At 33.0% G+C, this 12,765-nt stretch overlaps 1 protein-coding gene across 1 annotated transcript in view; it reads left to right on the top strand.

Annotated features, from left to right (window-relative positions):
- Nucleotides 1-12,765, top strand: part of Lrrc9 (leucine rich repeat containing 9) — an 87,873-nt gene that overhangs the window by 34,766 nt on the left and 40,342 nt on the right. Inside the window, exons 12-16 of the mRNA XM_046461645.2 lie at nucleotides 2,610-2,742; nucleotides 4,798-4,920; nucleotides 5,969-6,084; nucleotides 7,122-7,334; nucleotides 12,176-12,295. Of these exons, the coding sequence (XP_046317601.1) occupies nucleotides 2,610-2,742; nucleotides 4,798-4,920; nucleotides 5,969-6,084; nucleotides 7,122-7,334; nucleotides 12,176-12,295 (705 nt within the window). The remainder of the gene's footprint in view (nucleotides 1-2,609; nucleotides 2,743-4,797; nucleotides 4,921-5,968; nucleotides 6,085-7,121; nucleotides 7,335-12,175; nucleotides 12,296-12,765) is intronic.

Genomic DNA, 12,765 nt, shown 5'->3' with positions numbered 1-12,765 from the left:
GTCTGTCTCATTCCACCATCTTTCCTATCCACTTGCCCCCTCCCTTTCCCCCTCCCTCCCCTTTGGCCAATCCAAAGTTCCTCCACTCATCCCATGCCCCCCCCCCATTATTGATTAGCATCCACTTATCAGAGAAAACATTTGGCCTTTGGTTTTTTGAGATTGGCTTATTTCACTTAGAGTGTGTGTGTGTGTGTGTGTGTGTGTGTATATATATATATATATATATATATATTAGTTGTAGTTGGACATAATACGTTTATTTCACTTATTTATTTTTATGTGGTGCTCAGGATCGAACCAGAGTCTCGCACATGCGAGGAGAGCACTCTACTGCTAAGCCACATACCACAGTTTCTTTATCCATTCATCTATAAAAGGACATCTAGGTTGGTTCCACTGTTTGGCTATTGTGAATTGTGTTGCTATAAACATTGATGTGGCTGTGTCCCTGTAGTATGCTGTTTTTAAGTCCTTTGGGTATAGACCAAGGAGAGGGATAGCTGAGTCAAATGGTGGTTGCAAGAAGAGTGAAGCAGGAGGCATCACTATACCAGACCTTAAACTATACTACAAAGCTATAATAACAAAAACAGGATGGTTTTGGCATCAAAATAGACATGTACAAAATAGAAGACACAGAGACAAAACCACATAAATATGGTTATCTCATACTAGACAAAGGCGCCAAAATACACACATTGGAGCCTCTTCAACAAATGGTGCTAGAAAAACTGGAAATCCATATGCAGAAAAAGGAAACTAAACCCTAATATCTCACTATGCAAAAAACTCAACTCAAAGTGGATCAAGGACCTGGGAATTAGACCAGAGACCCTATGCCTAATAGAAGAAAAAGTAGGCCCAAATCTTCATCATGTCAGATTAGGCCCCAACTTCCTTAGTAAGACTCCTTGAAAATGCAAGAAATAAAATCACGAATCAATAAATGGGATGGATTCAAACTAAAAGACTTCTTCTCAGCAAAGGAAAACAGTGTGGTAAAGAGAGAGCCTACATTTTGGGAACATATTTTTGCCACACACACATCAGATATTAATCTCCAGGATATATAAAGAACTCAAAAAACGTAACACCAAAATAACCTTAAAACCCAAATAACCAAAAATAACTTAAAAAATAACCAAAAATAACTTAAAACCCAAATAACCCAATCAATAAATGAGCTAAGGAGCTGACCAGACAGTTCTCAGAAGAAGATATACAATCAATCAAGAAATATATGAAAAAATCTTTCTTTTTTTTTTTTTTAAAGAGAGAGAAAGAGAGAGAGAGAATTTTTTTTTTTAATATTTATTTTCCAGTTTTCGGCAGACACGACATCTTTATTTGTATGTGGTGCTGAGGATCGAACCCAGGCCACACACATGCCAGGCGAGTGTGCTACCGCTTGAGCCACATCCCCAGCCCTGAAAAAATCTTTCAACATCTCTAGTAATTAGAGAAATGCAAATCAAAACAACTCTAATATTTCATCTCACTCCAGTCAGAATGTCAGTTATCAAGAATACAAGCAACAAAAAGTGTTGGCGAGATGTGGGGGAAAAGACACACTCATTCATTGCTGGTGGGACTGCAAATTGGTGTAGCTAATCTGGAAAGCAGTATAGAGATTCCTTTCTTGAAATATTGTCAACTCCTCTCAATGTGAAATCCTAGAAATGGGGGAACCATTATTGAGAAGCATATAGAAGATCAGATATGCTAGATTTCTATGCCATGAGATTCATCCAAAGAGTAAAGATAAATACATATGTTTTGCATTCTGAGATGGGCTCTGAGTCACTAGACAGCTGTGTAAATAGTTTAAATGAGGGATTTGGCTTTGGTTGGCTGTCTTTGTAAGGTAGAGGGCTGGCTGGAGTACAGAGGACACTAGCTTCAGTGTAGCACAATCATAGAGCACTTGCCTAGCATGTGTGAGGTCCTGGGATCAATCCCCAGTGCTGCTGAAAAACAAAACAAAACAAAACCCTGTTACCAGATAGATTAAATGTTCCAAATGAAGCATTGTGATTCTCCTAAACAACTCAATGTCATGTTTCTTTTTAATAAAATGCTATTTCCTTCTTTTTCCCTGTGGCAAACAACTCATCCTTCAAGTTAAGAAATTAAACTAGTCACAATGCAAACTAGAATTTCCATGCATAAGCACAATAAGAAATGTTTTGTTTCTGGAAAACAATGTAGGTTATTAGACCAAAAAATTATTATGTAAATAAAGCCTTCACTGATGTAATATCTCATTCTCACAGGACTTTGTTTTTGGAGTTAACAAGATTGCTAGTAGAGTACTCATTGAAAGCTGTTGCCCCTGCACCAAAAGTGTTCTCAATCTTGACCTTGGCTACTTTTCCAGGAACAAATTTTGTTCTTTATCACTTTTTTAATAAGTCTATTTACATATGAACTTATAATATTTAAATGACTTTGCAGAACGAAGTTGCACCTGGAGGTTATCTACTTCTTTTCAATGAATCTACCCTGTAGGTTTCTTTGCCCAAACATAAACAAAAAATACTAAGCCATCTGTATTGAAGTCAAAGTATTATCAATTTTGTAAAAAATCAACTGTATTTTCTTTGCAGCTGCCTCTCAGAAAAGAAGCTGTTATTCTTGCTAATAGCCTAAGTTTGTGTGAGTGTCCTCGAATTGAGTTTCTACAGCAAAAATACAAAGATGAGAAGAAAAACTCTCTTGAGCATGAGCTCTTCAGACACGGTAATACAAACATACAGTGTCTCTAAACTGTTAAGTTCTAAGTCTTCAAATGCATTACTTTCATAACCTTTTTATACTTGCTTTTATCAACCAAGAGATTTTCTTCAAACCATTTTGATATTTATCAAAGTAGTAATGCATAATTTTCTCATTCATTAGGTTAGCCACACTGTCAACAAATACTTAATGAGTGATTATTATGTGTCAGCATCAGTAGGAAGAGACCCATTTGTTACTCAGATATTTAATCCAACTCGCATATATTTTACACAGCCTGCTTTTGTTCATTATGTTGTGTCATAAAAATAAACTCAACATATATATGTTAAATATACACCAAACTCACAGGAAAGAGAGAACAGAATTTGTGCTGTAAATATTATAATCAGAGCACTCTAGAAGGTATGATTTATTCATGTGTTGAATCATTATAATATAAGATGATAAGAAAACCTGGTCTAATTTAAAACCAGCTATAGATAAATTGTGAAATGTACGTATTACTTTATAAGTTGTCTTATAGAAGAGTTTTGGTATTTTAATTTATTCACAATTACCTACTTTATTTGCAGCTTAAATACATAATGTAATTATATAAGTACAAGAATCAATTTATAAGACATTTCTGAGTTTACTCACAGCTATCCTGTTCTCTCTTGCCTCACTTTCTTCCACTGTTCTATCTTTACTTCTACAAGTATTTATGGAATACTTACTTTGTGCTAGGCACAGGTAGGTCATAGGGATACAGTCTATGCAAACCAGACAGTTTCTTCTTTATGGTGGTTACAAAAATTAATAATCACATAAATAAATGTAAAATTACAATTTTCATAAGGACTATAAACATGAAATATTAATGAGTAGTACCAAAGAAATTATTATAGGGAGACTAGATGAGATCAGGGAGTAAGGGGCATTTATTCTTTGGTCTTAACCATCAGACCTACTGAATATAGGATACTCATAAGTGTAATTCTGTAAAAATGACATTCTAGATTCCAAACTATAGCTCTGCTAAAGTGATTCATGTTGAATTAAATGATGTGTATTTTGTAGTCCTTCATTTGGTTAATAAGAAATTTAAGCTGATTACTGAATCAAGATAGAACTTCTTACTTTGCAAAACCATTTGCTGCTTTTTATCATTCTTCTCTGTTTCCATCTTTAAAAAAATCTCATGACGCCAGGCACAGTGATGTATACCAGTAATTTCAGCTACTCAGGAGGCTGAGGCAAGAGAACTGCAAGTTCAGAGCCAGACTCAGTAATTTAGTGAGATCCTGTCTCAAAGTAAAAATTAAAAAAGGACTGAGGTATAACTTAGTCATAGAGCTTTTTCAGTGCCACACACACACACACACACATGTACATGTACACACATCAACACACACAAAGGAAAAAAACTAAGTTCTCGCAATTTATATTTAATATCTTGTACATAGTAATAAAAACATTTCAATGTTTTATGCACAGTGATTAGAAATTATTTTCAGATTCACTGATTCTCGGGGATTCATGTTTAGTGAATTGAATTCTAAGGATCATAAGAATCTAAAGGGAAAAGAAATGATTATCCATTCAGTAGATACATACTTGATATCTTCTATGGATTTAAGGTACATGCCAGGTGTTACTTGACACAGAGATGAATTTTACTCATTTAACAACAACAACCAAAAAACCTCTTATTTTAGATTACTTAATAAAAAAATGCTAAATTATTATGTTGTTTCTTTCTTTTTCTTTTCTTTTTTGGGAGGTATCAGGGATTGAACCCAGGGTGTTCAAAACCCACTGAGCCACATCCCCAACACTTTTTATATTTTATTTTGATACATAGTCTTGCTAAGTGTTTCTTTTCTGTAAAGCCTTGCTTGGCATAATCACAGGATTCTCTTATAACCAATTTGTTTATTCAACAAATATTTATTGAGCTCCTATTTTATATCAACTATGTACTGTATGCTATGCAGTATCTCTGCCTTTACAACATATGTCAAGTCAATTAAGGTGATTTCTTGTTAAAAGTGATTTATGTTTTTTCATATTTAGGCATCCTTCTCATTACGAAAGTTTTTCTTGGCCAGAGTGTTCAGGCTCGGGAACAAGAAGCTATCAATCAAGCCAACTATCCAATGGTTAACTCAGTGTTCATTCCTCGGAAATATTTACTAAGTATGTCTGCCATAAAAAGAAATATGCTTTCATTACTCTGAATGCAAAGCATTTATATTTAATGCACACACTTAAAATTTAACGTCCACCTAATGAGATTTGTAAACTTTTTAAAAAACATTTATTTCTGGCTACTAATTTTTCTATTCCATACCTCAAGACATTTATTTTTCTGCATGCATAGTTTATTTTTGCAAAATTTAATTATATATTGTAAGTGTACACACACACACAGAGGATTCTCTCTCTCTCTCTCTCTCTCTCTCTCTCTCTCTCTCTGTGAGTAACCTATTCTAGGACCTTCACCTGATAGATACCAAAACTCATGGATGCTCAAGTTCCTTACATAAAATGCTATGGAGGGCTGCTTTCAGTGGTAGAGCATTTGCCTAACATGTGCAAGGCCCTGAGTTCAATCCATAGCACCCACAAAAATACAAATAAAATGGCATAACATTTGCAAATAAACTATGCAACCTTCCTCTATACTTTAAATAATCACTATATTACTTATAATATCTAATACAATGCAAATGTTGTGTAAATAGCTGTTATATTGTATTGTTTAGGGAATAATGACAAGAAAAAGTCCGTACACATTCAGTACAGGCAGTTTTTTGAAAGTATTTTTGGACTGCAGTTGTTTGAATTCATGGGTACAGAACATGTGGGTATGGAAGGTTGATTGTATATGTGTGTATGTGTGTTTGTGTACATAAATGTATTAGTTTTCAAGGGATAAAAAAATTAACTTTTATCATTAGATTTAGAGTAATACATTTGTGAAAAATACATGGCCATATTTTCAATACTAAAGTAAAAGTATAAAAGGGAGCAGAGAGATGAATAAAATTGAGGCTTAGTTTATGTAGTGAAAGGATGATAGTAAGTATTTATAGAATAAAAAAGTTATTTGGGGGAATGGAAAGTTTTTTTAAAAAAACTTTGGAAGCTATTGATAATAACTTATTATTAATCTATGTAAGGTTGAAAAGGTGTAGGCTGTTTTATTTTGAAGACTTTTCACTTGGTTTTGTTTTTATTCTAGATTCTATTGTGGGACAAAGAAATTGTGATTGTGGCTTTCGGCAGTGCAAGTGGTTTGTCTTTGATCATGACCTTGTCTTGCCAGAATACATCGTTGAATTTGAGTACATTACAGTGGTATGAATTGTTACATTTTTTATAAAAAAAAAACTCCTTAAAATGAGGACAGAATAGTAATTTGAAGTCTAATAATGTTATGCCAAGTTTATCCTATATATATATGGGTGTGTGCATGTGTGTATGCATGTATAATGGTTATTCTGTGAAGTAATTAATTTTTAAAACAAGTCATTATAATACCTAAATATTTTTTCATCTGGTGATTTAATTCTTTATTCGCTTCTGGGAAGTTTTTTTCTCTTAGTTTCTTATTTCTTCTCTTCCATTCTATTAAGCCCTCCCTGTCTTCATTTTTACTCTTATATCTTCATTTATTAATTCTTTGTTCTTGAAGATTTTTCTCAATATTAGCTTCCAGATTGCTTATTTGATCTGCTGCCCATCTATTTTGTTTCTCAGCATTAATTGTATACTTTTATTTTTATGATTGTATTTACTTTAACATTGAAATGTATACTCTCTTGTTTTCTATAGATGCTTTAGTCTCCCAGATTTTTAAAAATTTTCTAATAAACTATTTTGGTTTTTTCTAGAGCTAGCTGTTTGTTCATGTAGCTCTCGCTGATTCATTCACAATTCTCACTGTAATTACTTAGTTTCCTGTAATTACCTAGGGTATCCTCCTGCTTTTTTAGTTTTTCACTCTGAATATCAAGTTTCTCTGGATCTGATTTCAAAGTGATTCTCTCTTGCATGTGTTGGTTAGAGGTCATATTCTGCCCTTATTTGTCTTTGTCTGTCTTCTGATTTGTATATCACAATTTCTAGTACATTTGTTAGAGCTCCTTCCATTGTTAGAAAATATTTTGAAGTTACATTTTGCCAGTTTTAAGAAATTTTTAGTGAATGAGAATGGACACACCCATACTTGGCCTATAGTTTTAAGCTACTCTTACAGATTTTCTATTGTGATTCTGATCATTGTAGATATTGCTGATAATGGAAAGAAAGCCAATTCATCTTTTCTACATAGATTGTTTTTCAAAATGATAAATACAGCAACCAATTTTTCAACATTTTTAATAATTTTTTAGGTCAAGGCTCACTCTTTATTTTCTTCATTCAACAATGTTATTCCAGAAGAAAGCAAAAAAATTTCAGAAGGATCAATATTGTCCCAAGATTTGAAAGTTGATGATGATGTTATGAAAATGGAACCCAAGATTAAGCCCCAAGCAAAACTTATTAGTTTGGATGATAAAACAATACTTTCCCTTGCCAAGACTAACATTTACAGTCATATTGTGGTAAGTATTAAGAGTAACAAAACTTAGAGACAGGAATCTTGAATTTAGAATCAGAATCTAGCATATGAATTCTAACAATACTAAACTACCTACCTGATGGTGCTAGCTAGGCATCATACTGTCTAATTTAAAAGTGTCTAGACTTCTACTTCTAAGTAAAGTAGATTAGTACTCTTGAATAGAATTGTGACAACTATATACATAATTTTAAGATTTCTAGTAGCTATGTTAAGAAAGACTTTTTAAAGTAATCAATTTCAATAATATATTTTATTTAACCCAAACATCTAAAATATTATCATTTCACATGTAATCAACATGAAAATTCATTAATGAGAGTTTCTAAATCTGAATTATGGAGTATATTTTACACTCACCACATCTCAATTTAGTCTAGCCACATTTAATGCTCAATTACCACTTGAGGTGGCTTTCCAAATAACAAATTATTTTATTCTGAATAATTAAAAGCTCTCTTTAAATGATTAGGATGAAGGCAAATAAGTTTCAAATCCGTTTCTAGGATTAATCAAATAGAAAATGGGACCTCTATCTTTAAAAAATTATTAACAGAATTTGAGTTACTTGTTAACAACTTTTACTTCATAGTGGGGTAATTCTAATGAGTAAAAGCCTACTTCCATATCTGACTTTCAGGTCTGTCAATTTCTGATCTGCTGCTACCACTCTGTTCAAACTATCATAATCTACTAGATTACTACTATAACCTTCTAACCACACATTCTGCATTTTGCCATGGCAATATTGCACAACTCCAGGAGACACCAATCACATTATATTCCTCTAAGTGCCCTTTGGAAAGAATTCACTATATAATTGGATAATCCTCAATGCAGAGGGGTTGCCTTCTAAAGTTATGCAACAGATATCCTATCCTGCCCCGACTTCTTTCTCCATGTTGAAGCTGGAGTAATCCTTTTACAATACAAATCTGATTATGTCACCTCAGTCCCCTCTCAGCACTCCTACTTAAAATCTACATGGCTTTCCATTGCTCTAAACTAAAACCAGCATCCTTAATAAAGCTGATAAGATTTTTCATGGCCTCACCCAAGGCCAACTTTTCCAGTCTTCTTTCACCTTATCTTCCCTCTACTTCTCCAGGCTCAGCCTCTTGCTTATTTCTTGAATACATGCTTTCAGCTAACACAAGGCTTCTGCCCTTACTGGTCCTTTCTATATTGATCTCCCCTTACTCCCTTTTCCTAGTTAACTCAAATATATCTTTTAGATGTTTACTAAGTGTTTAAAGCCTTCTATTACCTCTGAACCTAGGACAGATTTCTTTGTTTTATGCTCTGTGTCTTTCCTATGCTATAAATTCTGTAGAAGCAAAGACTGTTTCTAGTCACATGTCCTCAGCATCAAGAGAACAACATAAGGTTGTACAGGGTATATTGCAGATAAAGTCCACATCTGAGGAGCACTTTTTAAATCATATAGTGCTATATTTAATACAACTCTTTTCTAATAACTTTTGGCAAAATTTATTGTTCTAACGAAAGCATATAGTGGCATTTTTTTTCTTTTTTGATATTAGGGATTGAACTCAGGGGCACTTGACCACTGAGCCACATTCCCATTCCTATTTTGTATTTTATTTAGAGACATGGTCTCACTTAGTTGCTTAGCCCCTTGCCATTGCTGAAGCTAGCTTTGAAGTCATGATCCTCCTGCCTCAGCCTCCTGAGCTGCTGGGATTATAGTCATGCACCACCACACCTGGCATATAGTTGCATTTTTTTAAAGAAAGCTAGACATAAAAGCATCTTGAGGAAAAGATGGATGTCTTTTCCTAATTTGTGTGTATAAACCTTATGTGGATTAGCATCAACTCCACTAATACCTAACACAATACCTGGCACACACTAGATACCCTGTAGCTACTTGATTAAAATTAAAAATAATATATTTACAAATGGCATTGGTTCTTACAGAGAAAGTTGATCATTTGCTTCACCCTGCAGAAGTAATAAAAAAAAATTGATGTGTCTTGAGGAGAAAAGTTATTTCTAAATGACACTATATTTCTATATGTGCAGTGAAAGCTGAGATACAGATTAAAACACAGAAATTATATTTTTAATCTTGCAAATCAACCATATTGTTCCATTCTCACATTTACAGATCCATTGTATAAGAGGACAAATTTTTCTCAAGTGACTGTATAAAGCAGAAAGAGAATGTAAAGTACTTTCCAAAAATAAACAAAGTCAATAGTTTTAAGTCTGCTTCTGAAATATTCAGGAAAGAATCTGTTTTAAGAAGTTTATGGGATTTCATTGATGAAATTACCTCATCACCATCCTACTGCATCTTTAAGTCTAGGGTATAAAGTGGTGAATAAGTCTTTACTTAAGCCATTTATCATTATAAAAGGAGAGAAAACTTCATAACATGATGGCAATATCACCTTCTTTATCATAAATGTACAGAATAGTGATTATAAGAACAATCTTCAGACTGGAAGTACTCAGAAACTATTATTTTTTCTACTATTATGTCAAGATTTAATATATAAGTGATAGATTTTATAATAAAGTTTTAGTAATGAAATGATTTTTAAAAATAGTGTGCTCTGATTTGATTGAGTTTCCACAATATGTATTTCTGAGTTTAAAGCAATTAAATAAAAATTTAAACATAGCAATAGAAAGTTGCTGTTCCAAGCCAAAATAAAAAATGGAGAGTATAAGACTTTATAATACATTGGCCTTCTTGTGACCTACCTGATTCTGGATTTATTTGATCAATTCCCATGATATATGAATAGATAAGATTTTCTTCTTAAATTTGCCTATGCTGCTTAAAAGTCAGCAAATTTCTGTCTTCTAGTAAGAAGATTAGATATTACAAAAATATTTAGACATCAATAGCCCTTGCACTTCTTCCTTTGTACCACCACTTACACATAGTAAGATAGTGTCATGTAGAAATACCTTGTCTCCTTAAGAAATATCAAAATCAAGCCAAACCAAATAAAAACCCCTAAAACTCAGAGTTCTCAATTATAAGTTTGGCTTTTGCATTGATTTATTTACCTATAATTTACTGAGGATTTGCTATGTTTCAGGCAGTGAGGTAAGTTTTAGGGGTTCAAAATGAATAAATTATTTTCCTTGCCTCAATAACATCAGTTTAGTAGAAAAGATAGATAGGTGGTGGAGTTGGTGGGAGTTCTGAGAGGATATTTTGTGTGTGTGTGTATGTGTGTGTGTGCATGCGTGCATGCGTGTGGTGCTGGGGATTGAACACGGCCTTGTGCATACAAGGCAAAAATTCTATCAACTGAGTTATATCCCCAGCCCTTGAAAGGATTTTTTTTTAAGATAAGAGAAATGCAGTTGTTTACATCTTCCAGAAAGAGAAAATATTATTTTTATAAGCACTTGGTTTTGAAAGATACTTTGTTTCAGGGAACACTGAGAAATTCAGGAAGATTAGGATATATATTGTGATGGTGGTAGATCAAGATAAAGGACGGAATTCAAGGAAAACACATGAAGCTGAGGCTGGAAGAGTAGGAGGTTGTAGTCACATTAGGGTGGATATTGGAAGCCAAATTTAAAAGCTTAGTTTCTTCTTTGTAAGGAACACTCACTTGGCAGCTGGTGGAGTCTAACTGAAATCAGACTGGTGGTTTGGAGATGCAGTGGAAACCCATTGCAGTAGTTCAAAAAAGAAATAATAGTCTATACTAGGACACTGGTAGGAATGGAGGTTTGAGAAATGTTTCTACAATCAAATGTACATGGCCAAAAGGGAAAAAGGGGGTTATCAATAGACAGTAAAACTCTTAATCAGGACTGAAAACATAGGCTACCCAGTAGAGATACAAGGAAGATGATGAATTCAGTTTTAGTCATGCTAAGTGTAAGTTATCTGTAGATTGTAGCATGGTGATGCCTATATTCATAAAATAATTAGTCTGCATAAATTGGCCCTTCTTCACAATTTTTGCTAGTTTGGAGTACTATTAGAAATTTAATTGTTTTTCTCTTTGAGGAATGTAGTGATTTAATATGATGGTGATGAGTGAAGATGACTGGGTGTAGACGCTTAATTTGATTATAATAATGCTCATTTGTGGACACTATAATCAACTGAACTAATATATTTAAATGCATCATTATTTATTTTGTAGGCTATACATAAATATAGACTTAACTTGATATCATTCACAATAGACAGAAAAACATGTAGGCGTCAAGATCTCCCCTAAATTTAAAATTGTAAAAGCATTCACTTTTATAAAGTTTAGGATGAAACATACAGGGAAAGTCTGGGACAAAATTCGACATAGGCATTGCTTTAGATTGTTCTCCCACCATGTTCTTTTATGTTTTGTCCTGCTGTTTTGGTACCTTTACCCATTCTTCATTAGTCCATATAGTTTGTTCCTTATAGTTTCCTTCCATGAAGGGTATACCTTGCCATATTTCTGCTGTGAGATTTACTATCTGATACCTGAAATCTTGAGAACCCCATTGTTCACTTTCCAGCCTGAGAAATAAATCATCCCTAATAAATATCTTAACACATATATTTAACTATTTCCTAAAAAGAATGTCATATCAATTATTGATAAATTTAGACCCAGTGGTAAATCATATCAATCAATAATCAGGTCCAAAGATGCTTTTTAACATTTTAACATCATAGATTAGTTTTTCTTATTGACATTCTCCTAATGTAATTTAAAATAAGCAGTTTCTTATTTTGTGTTATATTGGTTCAAGTAATTGTCTAAACAGTTTAGATATTCACAGTATGATATAGAATGTAATCTCTTTTATTTTTTAATTTTTATTGTATTTCAGAGTCTGAATCTACATGGAAACAGCTTGAGTAAATTGAGAGATCTCTCCAAATTAACAGGACTTCGAAAACTGAATATTAGTTTTAATGAATTTACTTGTTTAGATGATGTATACCACTTGGTAAGAACTTTCCTTTTGGTATCTAAAAAAGTCAAACTCATAGAAGCACAGGGTTCAATGGTGGCTACCAGGACCTGTGGGGAGTGGGGATATGATAAGATATTGGTCTAAGGTAGAAACGTTCATTTAAAAGATGAACAAGCATGGGTGGTAATGATTATGTTAATTAATTGTATTACAGTAACCATCATACAGTGTATAATATACCCAATCATTACACTATACACCTTGAATAGAGTCACACTTAATCTGTCAATATAATATTTTTTAAAAACCATTGGTACAGCAAAAAATAAAAAGATAAATGATAAATTGAAATAATTTTTTAAATAACCACTCCTTTGAAAGGAAAGTTTTTTTTTCCTTTTGAAAACATTTAAGTAAAATTAAACAATTAAAGGGTAAATTATCTTTATAACTATGACTTCATACATACCATATGCAAGATTATATGGCCTAAATTAGGGATA

Source organism: Marmota monax, unplaced genomic scaffold (assembly GCF_021218885.2).
Source record: "Marmota monax isolate L192 unplaced genomic scaffold, Marmota_monax_Labrador192_F-V1.1 WCK01_AAM20220418_F8-fsc00001, whole genome shotgun sequence".
NCBI lineage: Eukaryota > Metazoa > Chordata > Mammalia > Rodentia > Sciuridae > Marmota > Marmota monax.
Note: the sequence above shows the minus strand (reverse complement) of the source record. Positions and strands in the feature narration are given on the sequence as shown.